General features: G+C 43.1%; 1 protein-coding gene across 1 annotated transcript in view; it reads left to right on the forward strand.

Annotated features, from left to right (window-relative positions):
- The first annotated feature begins 1,206 nt into the window (after positions 1 to 1,206).
- Positions 1,207 to 16,361, forward strand: part of LOC115914702 (leucine-rich repeat and calponin homology domain-containing protein 2-like) — a 39,126-nt gene continuing 23,971 nt past the window's right edge. Inside the window, exons 1-3 of the mRNA XM_030967367.1 lie at positions 1,207 to 1,488; positions 14,236 to 14,380; positions 15,496 to 15,622. Coding sequence (XP_030823227.1) covers positions 14,358 to 14,380; positions 15,496 to 15,622 — 150 coding nt within the window. The 5' untranslated portion in view covers positions 1,207 to 1,488; positions 14,236 to 14,357. The remainder of the gene's footprint in view (positions 1,489 to 14,235; positions 14,381 to 15,495; positions 15,623 to 16,361) is intronic.

Raw genomic sequence — 16,361 nt, forward strand, 5'->3', positions numbered from 1 at the left:
CAGACATCAGCCACATCGGATTTCAGCTCTGGCCCTCAGTGATCAATAATGGCTCAGCTGTCTGTCAGTGATGTTGCTAGCTGAAGGCCAGTCTCTTCCATACCCCCTGGAGAGGGAATTTCCCTTAGATCCCCCAATTAGGCATGACGTATGCATGCAAAAATAAACAAAAAACCAACCCAAACCAACTCAACCCAAACCTTCTTGAGGTTCAAGGCTTAAAAGCAGATTCTGCTCATCAAACATTTGAGAATTGCATTAAAATGTGGGTCTATGCAGCTTTCTTTAGCATTTCCTCATAGCTCCAGAGCCATTTTTGGAAGTGAAATATGCAGCACCTAGCAAGGACTGATTGCATGGTAGGAGAGGTAATTATCCATGCACCCAGTATGCCAGCAGCTCTGTAGCACTTTATTCAGGTAACTGGGCCCTGGACCTTGCAAGGGGCTTCTGACTGATGTCTCCCCACTGCCCTTTCACATTCTGAGCTCGGTGCATTCGTGTCTGTGGGTCTTTTGTGAGCGTTCCTTCACCCTTTTGAAGGCTCGCTCCTCTTGCCTTTGTTCTGCCACAGACAATTCGTGGGTGATTTCTGCAGTCCGTGCCCGGCTCTGCCGGTGCCCGGCTTTGCGAGACCGAGACAGAGGCCACAGAGGCTCCGATGCTCCCGGTGCAGGAGAGCTGCGGGCCTGAGGAGCGGCCGATGCTGTGCGGGGCCGGGGCAGCGGCGACGGCACCGGCGAGCGGGGCGTGAGGGCAGCGGGCACAGCCGCGCTCGCAGCGGCGCCGGGACTGCCGAGCCGATGTTCCTCGCGTTCCTTCGGCTCCGAAGCCTCCCCGCAGCCGCGCCCTCCGGACCCACGCCCAGTGCGCCGGCTCCCGTCCTGGCTGCGGGATCCTCCCCGCCGATCGCGCCCCGCTCCCGGGATGCCTCCGTTGCCAAGAGGATCCCGGCCCCGCTCCGAGCCCGACCCCGATCCCGCTCCCTCAGCCCCGGCAGCGCCCCCTAGCGGCACACGAGCCCTCGGGCATACAGCCGCCCGCCCCCTCACGGAGCCCCGCCCCTCGCGCCGCCGCCGCCGCGGATTGGTTGGCGCGGCCCAGGGGCACCGCGAGGCCCCCGCCCCGTCCCGCGGCGCCCCCTGCGGGCCCCGCGGCGCCTGCGCAGCGGCCGCGGCCGTTGTTGTGGAGGGGCCGGTCAAGATGGCGGCCGGGCAGGGGGCGGCGGCGGCAACAACGGCAGCGGCAGCGGGAGCGGGACGGCGGCCGGGAGCGGAGCGGCGGGGCTCGGCATCCCCGCGCACCTGACTCTCTCCTTCTCGTCCGGGCCGCACTGGGGCGCGGCAGCTCTGCCGCAGTCGCACACGGTGCGCAGCCTGGAGCGGGCCCTGGAGGAGGCGGGCAGCTCGGGCATCCTGTGCCTGAGCGGGAGGAAGCTGCGCGACTTCCCCGGCAGCGGCTGCGACCTGAGCGACACCACGCAAGCAGGTGAGGGGGCTGCGGCAGCGCCGGGCCGGGGCTGCGGGCGTCCAGCGGGCCCGGCGCGGAGGGCGAGGGGCGCGGAGCCGCTGTGGCGGCCGCTGGGGCCGGGCGGTGGCGGGTGCGGGGCCCGGGTGCGGGGATGCAGCGGGGGGATCCCCGCGGTGGCGGGGCAGGGCTGGGGGCGCAGCCGAGGGGGTGACACGGGAGCGGCCGCTGTGGGTGAGGAGCGGTGATCCCACTGGCTGAGGGCAGTGGGGGACAGCGGGGAGGCTCCGCGTTTGGGGGCTCTCCGTGCAGGCACCGTGCCGGGGTGTGGAGGATGTGGGGCTGCAGTGTCCGGGTCCCGCTGGGCGCACTGGGGCCGGTTCTGCTGCGTGAGTGTGGGGCGAGCGTCCGTGCAGCCGTGGGCTGTGAGCGGGGCACGCTGAGCCTGCGGTGTGCGAGCGGAGCGGGGCACCCGGCGGTGCCTGGGGAGGCGGGGGGAGAACGGCTCTGTGTGAGCGTGTGCGAAATCCCAGGGGCGTGTGAGTGTGGAAGGGCACAGCGCTCTGTGTGTGTGTGTTTTTGTGTTCACGGGCACAGGGCTGTGCGGGCAGAGGGGCTCCCTGCACAGCCCGGCCTGCGTGTCCGAGCTCACGGTGCTCGGTGTTCGGGGGTGGAAGTCGCTGTCCCCTGGGTGCTGGGAGCGGAGCCGGCGCTGTCGTTGTGCCCGGGCTCCGGGGCTGTGCGGGGCGGAGGGGAAGGTGCTGCGGTCTGTGTGCCTGCAGGGAAGAGGGGCGGTCTCAGGGCATTTGTCCCCTGTGTCGGTCCATACGTGCTTTAAGGATGGGGAATTACAGTTGGCGTGTCCGGAGCAGGGTGTGCAGGATGAGGGGAGCGCTTGAGTTCGCGCTCGGGTGAATGAGAGCTCCGTGTTGTGGTTGGGCTGTACCTTCCAAGGGTGTCTGATTCCTTGCAGTAAAAGCTGTATAAAACCTGCGGTATTGCCCTCCCTGCTCAGCAGCAAGGTGGTTCCAAGTGCGGGTGCGAGGGATGTGTGAGCATCCAGCAGTGAGTGTGGAGAGCTTGTTCACTGTATTGATATCGTGAGTGTGGGCCTGGATTCACCCAGGCTTATAGGTGCAGTAAATATGGAGGCATTTTTCTATACGCTTCCTGGAAAACAAAGCTACCTTTTTCACGGAGGTTGTCTCATATTGTGGCTCATCTCCATTTGCTTGTGAGGTTTTTTGCTGCTGGGGTTGCTGAAAATAGATCATTTTAAACAATGTGCTAGATGAAAATATTACTGAGAGGCCCAGGATCTTTTGTTCACAAATAGTAGTGCCTTTTGAAAATGTTGCTTGAGTGCATTGATGCTGTGGGGGGGGTTATTTTTCCCCGTGGGTTATGAATAGCTGGCATATCGTTTGGAATAGCAAGCTGTCCATGGTGGCACCTGGAAATAAAAAGAGGTTCTATGAAAGAATGGAAGCTGGAGTTTTTCTTCCAGTAGCATAAAAATGTATTTAGCAATATTATTGGTCACTGCTTTGTGTAGATATTCAATAATCAAAGCACCAGGCATGTAGGCAATCTGTTATTAAAAACACTTTCTGTATCCTGAAGCTGGAGCATCAAGGTCTGTACTTTTTGTTTCCTTCTAATTATTTCTGTGTGCATTTTGGTAGGGTTTTTTTGTCCATTTATTTTGAATCTCAGTGTTTGAGTCAGAGCTGTCTACAGTGATCTTGTCTCTGTATACTAGGATGTAGTAGAGCTCAGTCATTCCCATCAGAATTAAATTGTTATTGTGAATGGTGGTGTGAAAATGTTTTTAGGGTTGTCTCTGGCAGAAATAGCTTTATTGCTTGCTGCTTTAAAATCCTGTACTGAAATAGTTAAACTGCATCTATGTAAGTACCATCTCTGGAGAATCCTGATTTAGTGTAGTCCTGGTTTATGAATGAATCCTGGTGAAATACAAATTGTAGATGTCTTTCAAAAGATGCTTGTAAAAAAAGACCTGTAGTCTGTAGTTTGACTTGATCTGTAGAATTTTTGTCAAGCGGGTAAACGGTGTTCTGCTGGTGAATCATGGACATCCTTGGCAGTGTCAGTGTGGCCTGGAGCTCCATGGGGAATTAGCAGCTGCCTCAGAGGCAGCAGTCTCAGAGTGCAGTAATTGGTATTTCTGTAGCAGTTCTCCTTGTTTCACATGCAAATATCCCCATGAACAAGGTTCTGGACTGAGGAGATGGGGGCTTGGGTCACAAATCTTTCCAGGGTTTCACTTTCTGTTTTATGTCAGTGACTCCGAAATTCAATTCTATAGTACTTGAAACAAATATTTTAAAAAAGCAGTCTCTGGTCAGTGTGGATGTAAACAATTTCTTTTCCATATCACCAGCCCTTAGGCAGTAGGATCTGCAGTGTTGCTGTAAACCCGGAATATTCTATCTTTATATCAGTAAAGTCAGCAAGAGCTATGTTGAAGCACAACTTCTGTTGATTTATCAAAAATAGCTTGGGATTTTATTTTGCATCTAACTTACATAATGGCTTGCCAATACTTAATTTGCAAATACTGAGGCATAGATTTTGTATTTTAAATTATGTGTCTAAAGCATAGTGACCACATCTGGCTGTTTAGCTCTTTTTGTTTGTTTGTTTTTAACTGTGAATTGTCCTTGCCACACTCTGGCCAGGAAATCCTTATTTTATTATTTATCTGAATTTGTCTTCTGACTGCCCAAACAGATCTTGTGTTGCTTTTAATGAACTTCAGAACAGAAAAAAAATCATAGTTCTTGAGATATCAAGAGATACTGGAATATTCCGGTAATTTTATGTGTATCTTTGCTTCTGTCTGTATGAACAGCATTAGGCCCCCTGGCAGTTAACTAATTGAGTCTATCACATCAGTGTAATCACAGTCTGCTTAGCTGAAGAGTTCTGTTTGCTGTTTTGTTTTTTTAAAGGTAGTTCAGTCTGACAGTATAGCACAGGAACCTAAGTCAACCTGTGCCTTCAGCGATTATCCCCCTTTTTAGTGAGCACCTTTAAGAAATGAATTTAGTAAATAGGAAAGGTGCATGATCGACAGCTCCAGAAAATGCAGTGGTGCCATCAGGCTTATTTGTTTATGGCTTTGTCACAACAGCTTCAATTCCCACCTCTTAATTCTGAGGGAACTCCCAGGCAATTATAAGTAGGTGAATGATTGTCTGTAAATAGATGAATGTTGAAATTTCTCCTTTCTCACTTCTGTTTTGTCCTCATAGCATGGAGGAGTAACACCAGTGTATTCCTGTCTGACTTGGGAGCGAGCCCTCCTGTCCTGGCCAGTACCAGGCTTGGCATGGCATTGTTCCAGAAACCATTGTCACCGTTACTTGCATGTCTTTGACTTTTTTTACATCCTGTTTCTGGCCCTTCTAAGGTATATTGTCATTCATGTGATTACAGATTAAACCTCCGAGGCTTAATATTGAGTGTGAAATGCATAAGAATGTTAATTTATAATGCAGTTCTGCCTCTACAGTATGCACTTCTAAACCAATTATATTTTCCTTTCTGAATAAAATTATTTCTGTTGATGGAGCCAATGTTGATTAAATTGAGGACAGTGGTAACTGAACAGCAGCAACAAATCGAATATTCAGCTAAAAAAATAAGCATTCATATAGGATGTATATCCTAAATCTTGATTGCATTCTGGAAATCAAAAACATTGCAAAATGTGGTTCTTCAGCAGCATTTGCTTCAGATTTGAACAAAAAGAGGAACTCTGATTCGGTGTTTTTTTAGGGGAGAGGAGTCAGTGTTTGTGCTCTGAAATGCATCTGATGCAAAATCTGGACGTGACGCAGTTTATAAACAATTATGGAAGTTTTCCACAGTGTTCTCACTGCCTGTCCTGTGTTTGGGCATGGCAGAAATGGGCTCTGTGTGCTTGGGCTTTCTCACTGAGGGCCACTGTTAAGGGTCCTGGTTAAAGATGCTTGGTGTGATGGGCAAGTTCAGGTCAGTGACTTGAAGTTAAAGGAGCTGATTACTACTGTGTGCCTGCCTAAAAGGATTGTATTATGAAGAATACCATTTATATCTTAATGTTTAAAAACCCAATAAATTTAGTGTTACAGCCTTATCTGAAGTACTGACCTACAAAAAACATGCAATGTAATTTTTTGAGTTTTTACCATCTCCATCCATCAAAATTAAATTTGCCATTGTGTTGACTATTTTTGTGTTTTGTAATATCCACCATCTAAGGTCTGTAATATTTCTGTGTTTGATCAACTAAGGAACTTCTTTGGATACATGTTTCTACTTGTTACTGATTATTTGCAGAGATGGCAAATAATTTAGATTGTGAATTGTATTGCAAAACCTTTTGTGATAAAGAATAATGGAGTAGCTTTTGCTTTTTGAGATACTCTTTCTGGTGGAGTGTGTTTTCCTATTTAAGTTGTGCTACTTGGTTGGAGCTGGTTCAAAAGTACATACTCATATTCTCAGCAAGGCTGGCATTTAATGCTGAAATCTGTCCTTAGCAAAAAGGTAATTAAATCAGGGCTGAAGGCTGGAGTTCCACAGAACATGTGAAGTTATTTGATACATTTTTTGTGTGTGATAAAATAGTGGAATGGCTATGGGAAGAGATTTCTGAGTTCTGTGCTTTTCTGTGGCTGTCCAACAGTCTGATGTTCATCGTTCTTCCAGCCTGGGATTGTTTGCCACTTGCTAGGATAACGTGCTCACAGATCTAGAGGAGGTTGCACACTTCAGGTGAAAATAAAAAATAAAATCTTTACTCTGGTATAGAACTAAAATAGTTTTGTGCTTAGCAGACATAATTATCACAGATGTGTTTCCAAGTGTCAATGAATGACTTCTGAGAAAGGGTTTGTGTAGTTCAAAGGCCGAAGGAGCCCTGAGCTCTGTGGCAGCTGAGCAGCAGGTGTAGCTGCACAGGAGCAAATCCCCGACCATCTGGGTGTTAAACCAAGCACTCCTGCCATTTGTCACCTCAGCACCCTTCCCATAGGTGGAGGCAGGATGTAGTGACCAGAAGTTCATCTGTTGAAGGCTGACCTAGAACTAAAAGGTTTCTGGAGTGTTTGCTGCAGGTTGTTACATGCACTATTGAGAGGGGCTGTAGAATGATTTTTGAACTAATAGAAGAGGCTGTGGCCATTCTTCAACACTGCCATGAGGTCTGGCATGAGTGGGACAGAGCCAGTGGGAGGCACCAGCCAGTCAGAGCAGATGCTGAAGTTGCTACATCAGGGTCCTCCAGGTCTCAGGAGAACATGCTGGAATGGTTGCTAGACCCTGTTCACTCAGTGCTCATGGACTGCTGGCTTACCCAGCTTCTTCAGGTTTTTTTCTGCTCTCATCTTAGTGCAATTGCCTTGTTCTCCAGTGTTCTTTGTCTTCCAGCAGTTTAGCTTACTTCAAAAATGTTTCTGCTCAGTTTATCCAGTGACAAGGCATTTTATCTGCACAAAAGATAAGTCATGTAGTAAACACTGATTACTGCAGGTTGGTTGTAGCTTGTCTCATGTCTATTTAGATTGTAAGCTTGTCAGGACAAGGGCTTGGATGTGTGTTACTGAGCATACAGAGGCTGGTGTAAGTCTTGGGAATTTTGTGTATATTTGAGATATTCCTTAATAAAACTAGGCTTTGCTTCATTGCCAGATGAGGATTACTTTCCCTTATATTACTTGTCTGTGAGACAGAAATTTGGAATTAAAAAAATTCAAAGCCAGAAAATAAATTGTCAGCATTAAACCAATGCATGATGATGAGTTTAAGTGGAAGATGCCCTGTGCTGTAATATGGCAGCTTAAGAAGTCTTGCTGACTTGTCAAGAAAATACTCTTTCTGGTAGTAAAGCGTTTGAACAGCTATACTCTAGACTAAATACTGAAGTGTCAAAACAAAAAAGCTTCCAGTGGGATTTTCTGCTTACTAGTTCAAACTCTGAAAGATTTTTGGAGCCAAGACACGTTCACTAATGGAGAAGAAGGTAATCCTTGATGTGAAGTAATGGATTATGTCCTTTTGATATGGTATGTGAATTTACACCTTCATATGCCAGACTGAGGAGTGATCCTGGTTATGTGTTCTTTATTTCCCATTTAAATCATGCTGTGCTAAAATAGCTGAACACACTTCAGAGTTGGAGCACTGTGTTATCTCCTTTTGGAAATGTCCAGACCTTTCTAATGTTGCAATGTGGTGAAGAATTCATCTGTTCATCTGTTGAGTTCATCCTCATGTTGCAAAATGTGGAATATGTAAAATTTTCTTGAGAAAGGATGTTCCTTGGTCTTTGTGTACTTTCAAGCCTGCTCAGCAAGGAGGGAAATTTAATCTGTGAGGCAAATAGCAACTAACAGGTAAGATCTAAGTGATGTCCAGGTGTTGAAAAAACAAATTAGTGGTTTAAGAATTGCCTTGTTAAGATTTAGGGCTTGACAGGCTTCAGTGATCTCAGATGTGGGGGCAGCTAACAAGGCTTGGGAAGAAGGATGTAACAGTGATAGTGGGCACAGGGAGTGCAGAACTTAAGGCCACAAGGACAGTTGGCAGAACCCCCAAGATAAAGATGAAGCCTATAAAGCCAACTCAGCATCTCTGCTGGATCAGTTCTGAGTGGATCAAAGGTAATTATGGCAGGGGGAGATCACAGCAGTGACTGATGGACCCCCAAGCCCAGAAACCCACTGACCCAAAGGAAGAGAGACTGGATACACAGACTAATTAGTGTGAGAAACAAGAGAGGTCCTTAGCCCATGGAAGATAGAATACTGATTGTAAATAGAACTATGTAACTTGTAGCCAGTGAACGCTAATTCCTTTCTTTGCTAAAATGTATAAATAGTAAGAAGTTTTGATAGTTTGTGTGCTTGACTTGCTGAATACCCCTGAGCACTCAGGCTTGCCCAACTCAGAAACAAATAATCAGTGCCTCTCTCAAGTGTGCTTGTTGCCCCTCAAGTAACAAATCTGATTTGTGTAGACTGCACTGGCAGTGCTGTGCAGCAGATCAGCCCCAGCATGACCCCACCTTGTTCCAGCCTTTAGACCAGAGCTTCTGGTTTAGTTTTCTACTGGTAGAGATTTCAGGAAAAACCTCACATACCTGAACCAACATGTGGTGAGCAAAGGCAGCTTACATGAAAAACAAGAATTGCTTGAACCAAACTGCCAATTTAGACATGTTCAGTGTGGGTGCACCCAGTGTAGACTGGGAGACTGGGCTTAGTGAGGGTGGGCTGGAATAGTGGATTCCTAAGGCTGCTTTGATTTCAGAGCCAGTGTGCTGGATCTCACTTCTTTCTCCCTGGGAGCAGAAGTGTGAGACACAACCATTGATTGGCCTGGCCAGTTACAGAAACATTTCTGTCATGTGGAAGAACTGTTCAGTCTGACAGGGTTTATTTTCTATTGAAATCTCAAAAGTAGTAGAAGTGTATTTTTAAAAAGCATTTTGTTTTTTGTTCAGAAGTGCTGATTAGCATGAAAAGCCAAGAACTCAGATACTATTGAAAGGAATTTCTGGTTGCCTGTAGAACCCTTCCTCTGTACTTGATGAGAAATCTCAATTATGTGGTCGTGTACGGTTTCTTTGTCATTTTAATTGCACAGATCAAGTCTGTAACTAAACTTAGAGGTGGGGATAACCATAAAGCAGGTATTTCCTAAATCTTCAGTTGCTGGATTTAGAATCCAAATACTATTTTGATATCTGTTTATAATACCTTTTCACAAAACCAGAAGCTATTCCATGCTATCAAACACCTGGTTGAAAAAAAGTAAAAGCTGCTTGTAGCTGCCTCTAGTCCTGGGAGTGTTTTTTCTTTCTTTTAAACAGAAGACAGACTGCTTCTACTTGACTTGAGTATACACACCAGATAAAAATCAAGTTAAATATTGCTACATAAGCTTTTAAGAGTAGACTTCAATTGTACATAGCTTTCCTCGATAATTTGTGGTCACTTTAGTTTCCTGAGAGCTACAGGGTTTTGACATTCTCAGCTTCCTTACTGTGCATAAGAGCTGATGAGTGCTCAGATTGTTCTGTGTTGTCCTTCACCATTGCTGTTGATGTTGGAGAGCAAATATTGAGTTCTATGTGAAATTCACAGTTACTTAGATTTATGGTGCTGTAATTCTTGAATATTTTTGCCAGTAAGTTCAGAATTTTTGGTCTCCTTTGCAACTGAAATGGTTGTTGTTTATATCAGTATGGGACAGGAAATCATTCTACATCTGGATGTATTTTAATTGTTCAGTACTTCATTTTGCAACATAAGTAAGTCTCAATAATTCTGGTTTTTATTATTTAATTATCCAGGCCTCTGAAGGGAAAATTTTAAAACATTTCTGTCACTCGTCATGCATCAAGATTGGAGCTGTGAAACTACAAGTAGATGTGTAGAGTTTGAGGGAAGTGCTAGAGGGACATCCCATTTGAGGTGAGCTTGGGAAGCTGAAGAGTTCCTTTCTCCTGAGGCTCCTTCTCTAGTTTGTTGAGAAATTAACCAAAGCAGGAAGAGATCTGTCTGCTGTGACTAACCACAGAAATGGCACTTAGCATGAGCAAACCCATTTCATTGTTTGTGTAACAAAGTTTTCTTCATTCAGTGGTTTGTGGACATTGACAGCTTGTGCCTCCTGCACAGACCGCATGCAGGTGTTTCTGTAGTGTTTGAAGCTACTTTTTCCTTCTCCAGAACCATCTTGCATCTGACAGACAAATGAGTTTTACCCATGTTCTGTGTGGTAATCTCAGATTCATGTTTAGATTGACTAAAAGAGTATCTTTGGGATCAGGTCTGAACACTTGTTTTTGAGCATCTATTGTCTTCTGTAGGATTAATTTTACAGTTACAACTGTTCTTAGATTTTGCTTGGCTTCAGCTAAAGCATTGTTAGAAAAGCTGGCTAGGAAAATCTATCTGTGATGAATTAGGAGAGCAGTTCTGGGTTGTGTGAGGGTTTATGATCTTGTTTCTTAACACAGTTTTGGAGCACAAGCCTAACACCAATGTCCTGGATCAGCAACATACTTTTATGAAAATTATAATAATATCAAGATGAGTTTCAGATGAGTAAATTGCCTAGCTGAGCCTTGTATTTCAAATTCAGCATGTAGTGTATGTAAGACCTGGATATAAAAGGAACTGTACTGGTTTAAATAAAAAGCCAGTCTGTCATATCAGCATGTTCCTGATGGGAAGCAGTACTTCATCCTTAGGGAAAAGTGCAAAACCAAGGCAAATGTGATGGTAATACTACTTAAATACCTGCCTGCATACTGCTGTAACTTGACAGCTTGAGCTTTTTGTTTTCCCTCTTGATCACGGCTTAAATTGATAGAAGGTAACTTCTCACTTCTTATAGCTTCCCTTCCAGACTGATTTCCTAGAATTCTTTCCTTTTGATCTTTCTATATATTGTTTTTTAATCACCATCTTATAGTAACTAAAGACTTTACTTTTTCTGTCAAAAGAAAACTAAAGGGCAATCAACTTCTTCATATTTTTCTAGTTCCTCTTTCAAATGTAACCTTAGTAATGGTGCACTTCTCACTTTCATTGTTCCTGCAGAGATAATGTATTGAAATACCCTGTGATTCATGAGCAGGCATGGGTAGTGTCTTCTGGTTAGTCCTCACATAACACTCCCACTGAGAGTTCTCCAGTCTAAACTGGTTAAGCAAAGGATTCCTATCATCTCACTTCTAGAGGAGTTGTCAACCTAAATCATCTGTGGTTCTGCATTTAGCAGCTTTCCTTGCTCCTCCAGTCTATTAACCCTTACAAAGCCATTCTCAATGCTAGCAGCCTCCTTTCAGGTGAGATGGAAGCTGTCTTGTTTATAGAGGAGCACTCTATTCCTAAAGTTCCTTCCTTTTTTCCAACTGCATTTTCTTGGTCATCTGTTGTATTATTAGTCTTCAAAAAGTACCTAAATTGCACGTGTTTCACATCTACATTTTATTTACCATAATAGGCAATGCTGTCTCATAAACTTCTTGTTTGTTATGAAAACATTTTTGGAGTAGAAATCATCCTTTAGTTTGGATAAAAATAGCTTTACTTGATTTTAAAAAACTGCAAGTGCATTCAATATGAGAATATTGTGGAAAACTATAGATACTTAAATCTTTATCTTCATAAAATCTGGACCTACCCCTGGAGCTATTCTAATGCTGTTTTGCAATGATGGAATGAAAAATTGCTTCGGATAGAAGTCATGCTATCTCCTACCTCTTTATTTATCTTTTTTTTATTTTATTGTTGAAAGATAGTGGGTGTCATTTCCTATTCTAACAGGATTTCTGGGTTTTATAATAAAAAAGTATAATCGTTGCCCTACAAAGTGTCCTCAAAGGCATTGTTTCCAGAGAAGTGGTTCCTACAGTAATTTACAAATACAGTGCCCTTGGTCTGTGTTTTGATGTGCAGCTGTGTGGGTTCTGTACCAGGGCACACTGAGGGGCTCCAGCCAGACTGTGCTGCTGTGATTTGTGTCAGCCAGGCTGGAAACCACAGCTGGTTTGTGTCCCCTGTGGGGTGTTACCCCCCTGCTCCACTCATCCAGAGCAGAGATTCTGCTTCTTGTCTGGCCTTGCTTCTAGATTTTATTTCTGCAGAAGAAATAGCAAAGCTGTTTTGACCTGGGACTTTCCAAGATGTGTGGTTGAGGTGTGGCTGGAAGCAAATACAGCAGCAAAATTTTTGTGGTGCCTTTGAGCCTTCTTGTTTAGATCTACAGTGCTGCTCCTGGGACAGTGGCAGTAGGGTGGGATTCTGCCTTTTGTTTTGTGGATTGATCTTTGTACCAGCCTTCAGTCACCTTTCCAGCTGCTGACAAAGCCAAATCAGGAAGAGGCTTAAAGCTGGGTTTGTTTGGTTTTTTTTCACAATGGGGCTGTATGAAAGCCTTCAGCGTGTGCTGGAGGTTGTAGAACTGGGCCAGCAATAAAACTGTGGGCATCTCTTGTGTGTGCAGGTGTTGCACTCAGCTGAATATTAAAACAAGAGAGCATTTGTTTAAAAAGGGTTTTGCAGAAAACCTTTGTGTGAAAGCTGTCATTTTTCTGTAACATTTTGAAAACTGATGTAGTGGAAAACAGAAAATGAACTTCACTGGTTGTGAAAACTTTCTCGAGCATGCTAATTTTTTTAATAAGCTTTTTAGGTTTTGTTGAGACGTTCAGTTGTAGTTAACTTTATTCCATTTTTCTCACAGTTCATTAGGAATGCCACTCCTTCAACCTAGGAACATATTTTTCTGGCTCTTGCAGGTAAAGTTTGCAGAATTCTGCATCAGCAGTGGATACCCTGATTTTTAGGAAGACGTTGTGATACTTAAGCTTGAGGCTGTTTTTTAGAAATAATGGAATGACAGCCAGATAGCACACAAAATTTCACATATTCTAGACTTCAAGAGGTAAAGTTAAAGCAAGTGCCAAAAATCACTCCACAGGAAGATGGTGTTTCATGGTACCAGTGAGGAAGAAGCTAAGCAATATTGATTCCAGTGCTGGCCCTAAGAAATGCTGCTCGTAGCTGGTTTGCCAGTTAAACTTCAGGTTGTTGAGCTCTCTTTGAACCTGACAATGACTTGGAGCCAATTTTCCAACCCTTTTCTAGACTTTTTGCAGACCTGTTCATTCCAGTGATAATGTGATGGGAGCTAAGCAGAAACAGTTATTCCATGTGAGTGTTAAAAACTGAGAACTAAAGCCTGAAATAGCAAGGCATCTGTATTACTTCTCTGTTAAAAGAGTTTGTTCAGCATTTCTGAGAAACCACATCCTTTTGAAATGTCCTGGGTTGGCAGCCAGAGTTCCTTTCAGAAGACTAGGCAGTTGTTCTCAAGTAAATATCTCTTTCTTCCAAGGTAGTTTGGTGGACTTTTGATGGCACTGGTAGCTTAGCTGATAATTTCCAGGATTCTTGGGTCACATTTCATTTGTATTTTCTGGTTCTTTTCAAGGTTTCATACGGTCAGAGGTGCTGTGCATTTTGGTAACGCTCTGTTTTGTCATAATTCCAGCATGCAGATTTGCATAATGCAATCATGCATTGTCAGAATAACTTTAGCTCCATGGTCAAAGATCTCTCCTCTTTCTGCTTTTAGGCCATGTTAAATTGCATCTTGACTTTTATATATAAATACCTGTGGCATTGGTTTATGCAACGTTATCCCCTTTTCAGTTAAGTTACAAATATGTAGCTGGAGAATGTCAGTTACTGTGTAAGGGTGCCTTGGGAACTTGGGTTTAGCATTGCAGATACATTGTACAATAACATTGGATTCTAATGTAGCTGTCAAACAGGAGAAATAACTGAATTTTTGCCTTGATTTACTGTTGTGCCTAGAGTTGGAGAGGAAGAAACCCAAGAGTTGCACAGAACAAAGACTTGATAGAGGAGGGACAATCATAATTGATATTCACTGTCATTGTAACTGTAACTGTGTAGTAGGAAATGTATTTTTGAATTCCTGTCACTCTTCTACTTTCTGTTGTAATTGCATATTGAGCAATAATCTTTCAGTATTTTAAGGCTCTTTTGTGTATTAATTATATGCGGTAGCATCTGGTAAAACTGAATTATTTTACACTTCTTGCAACACCTTAATTTTTAAGAGCATGACAAGAATAACAGTGGATACTTTTATCTCCTCTTACTGAAGGGAAAGTCTTGACTAAAAAAGGAATCTTTTTTTTCTGTTTGCTTCTAGATCTTTCAAAGAACAGATTTACTGAAATTCCTCCTGATGTCTGGCTGTTTGCACCACTGGAAACTTTAAATTTGTATCACAACTGCATCAAATCCATTCCAGAATCTATTAAAAACCTGCAAATGCTTACCTACCTTAACATTAGGTGAGTAATGGTGGTTGGTTTTGGTCTTTATTTAACATATCTCCTTAGAGAGTTGGCATTTTACTTCATCAGGTCATTGTGTTTGCAGAGTTTTCTTTGTTTCTGATGTTATGTAGACAGACAGTGTTCAGAAATCCAGCTATAGAAATTTGCTGCTATCAAGAGGCCAGAAAGTCCTGCTCATTTTGCACATTATTTACATCCACTGCTGTACTGCTCTTTTTAAACTTGGAAAACATATGGTTGGATTTTGTCACTAGAACAGAAGATGGATATGAGCTCTGGAAGGTGAGGGAATCTAGAAAACTCTCCTGACCCTGTTTTCTACAATACTCCTTGTTTCTGATATTAGCTGCATCAAATCCAAAACAGTTTTCTCAGTTAAGAGCTGAGTAGGTTCTGTGTCTCAAAATCTGCAAATCTCAGTTCTTACAGTATGAATTCATAAGTGAGGTACCCTGTCACAACTTTAAAGAGGATTAATATGATACAAAACCACAGCATGTTCTGAAAGAAATAGGGCCTAACTTTCTTCAGCAGCAAGCCATTTCTCTTTTGATGGTGTTTGAGGTGCTGAATACACTTCTTTACACAGAAATGCTGTGTATTCTAATTCTTCTTTCAAGAGTCAGCTCTCCTGATGATCCTTTGCCAAACTGTGCTTTGTTCTCATCTCTGTGCTCCTGTCCAAGGGCTGATTTGCAGTGCAGGAACATGTGGGCTGTAGCATTGGAGAACAGGCTAAAATCCTGCCTTCCTAGCTCAGGGGCTTTGTTACAGGAGAAAACCACATTCTAATATAGGCTTCAGATGGTGGAAATGTATTGTGCATTTCATAGTAAAGCAGGCAGCTCCTAAAAAACCCAAAAACCTGAAAAAAACAGAGGAAATCTATGTAAGTGACATGAATGACTGCTTCATTGCCATGTTTTTATAGTCAGTTCAAAAAAAGTTTACTTGCATATTTTTGCTTCTCATGCTTTCAACCAAAAAAGCCTGGCATATCTGCCCAAAATGCAACATAAAAAGAGACTTAATTCATATCTACATAAATAACTTCTCTGTATTGTTCACTTATAATTCAGCCTTTCTTTTCCCTTTTTCTTGCTTTCAAGTCGAAATCTTTTGTCAACATTGCCAAAATACCTGTTTGATCTTCCACTGAAAGTTCTGGTTGTCAGTAATAACAAGCTGGTCTCCATTCCAGAAGAAATTGGAAAGTTGAGAGATCTAATGGAGTTGGTAAGTACAACTGTGAATCTTTGTAGTCAGTACATTTAAAAGCACTATATATATAAGCACTATATATATCATATATTCATTATATATTCAGTGTAATAGATTATTAATATTTATAAAATATAGAACTACAAAATTTAAATTCAGTTACTGTGTTGTGTTGATATTTTGGTTTATTTTTCAAGTTGTGAAATCCAGAATGCACACTTGATGGTGATTAAGGACATAGTAGAGAGTTTCATTCCAGTACCTCTGATATACCTATTTAGAACATTAAAAGGCTGGAAAGACTCTGTGATTGTTCAATCACTCTGGTTTACATAAATTAATATTAAATTAGTGTCAGAAATAGCTGTAATCTGTGTTCACTTGATGCAGCTTTGTCACCCTCTAGTGCTTGTATCCAAAAAGCTGGTGAGCCTGCTATTGCTATTGCCTGCTCTTTTTAGTTTCATGGGTTGGTTCAAGGTTTATTAAGGAAAAAGAATTTTTAGAAGAGGAGCAGAATGCCAGTCAATTGCCAGCAATAGCACAAGAAGTTTTTGACAGATCTGGGAACTGCACCAGGAATTTCTGATTCCTAGGCTACAGTATTCATTTCAAACCCAGTATTTCATCATTCATTGATTTAACTTGAATTGAATTTCTGGAATCACTCAACATTTAAAAAACCAGCAAGATCTGTTATGGTACATCTTCTCCGTGGAAAATCCAAGATAGTTGGGTTTCTTTTCTTGGATTT

Source organism: Camarhynchus parvulus, chromosome 4A, assembly GCF_901933205.1.
Source record: "Camarhynchus parvulus chromosome 4A, STF_HiC, whole genome shotgun sequence".
NCBI lineage: Eukaryota > Metazoa > Chordata > Aves > Passeriformes > Thraupidae > Camarhynchus > Camarhynchus parvulus.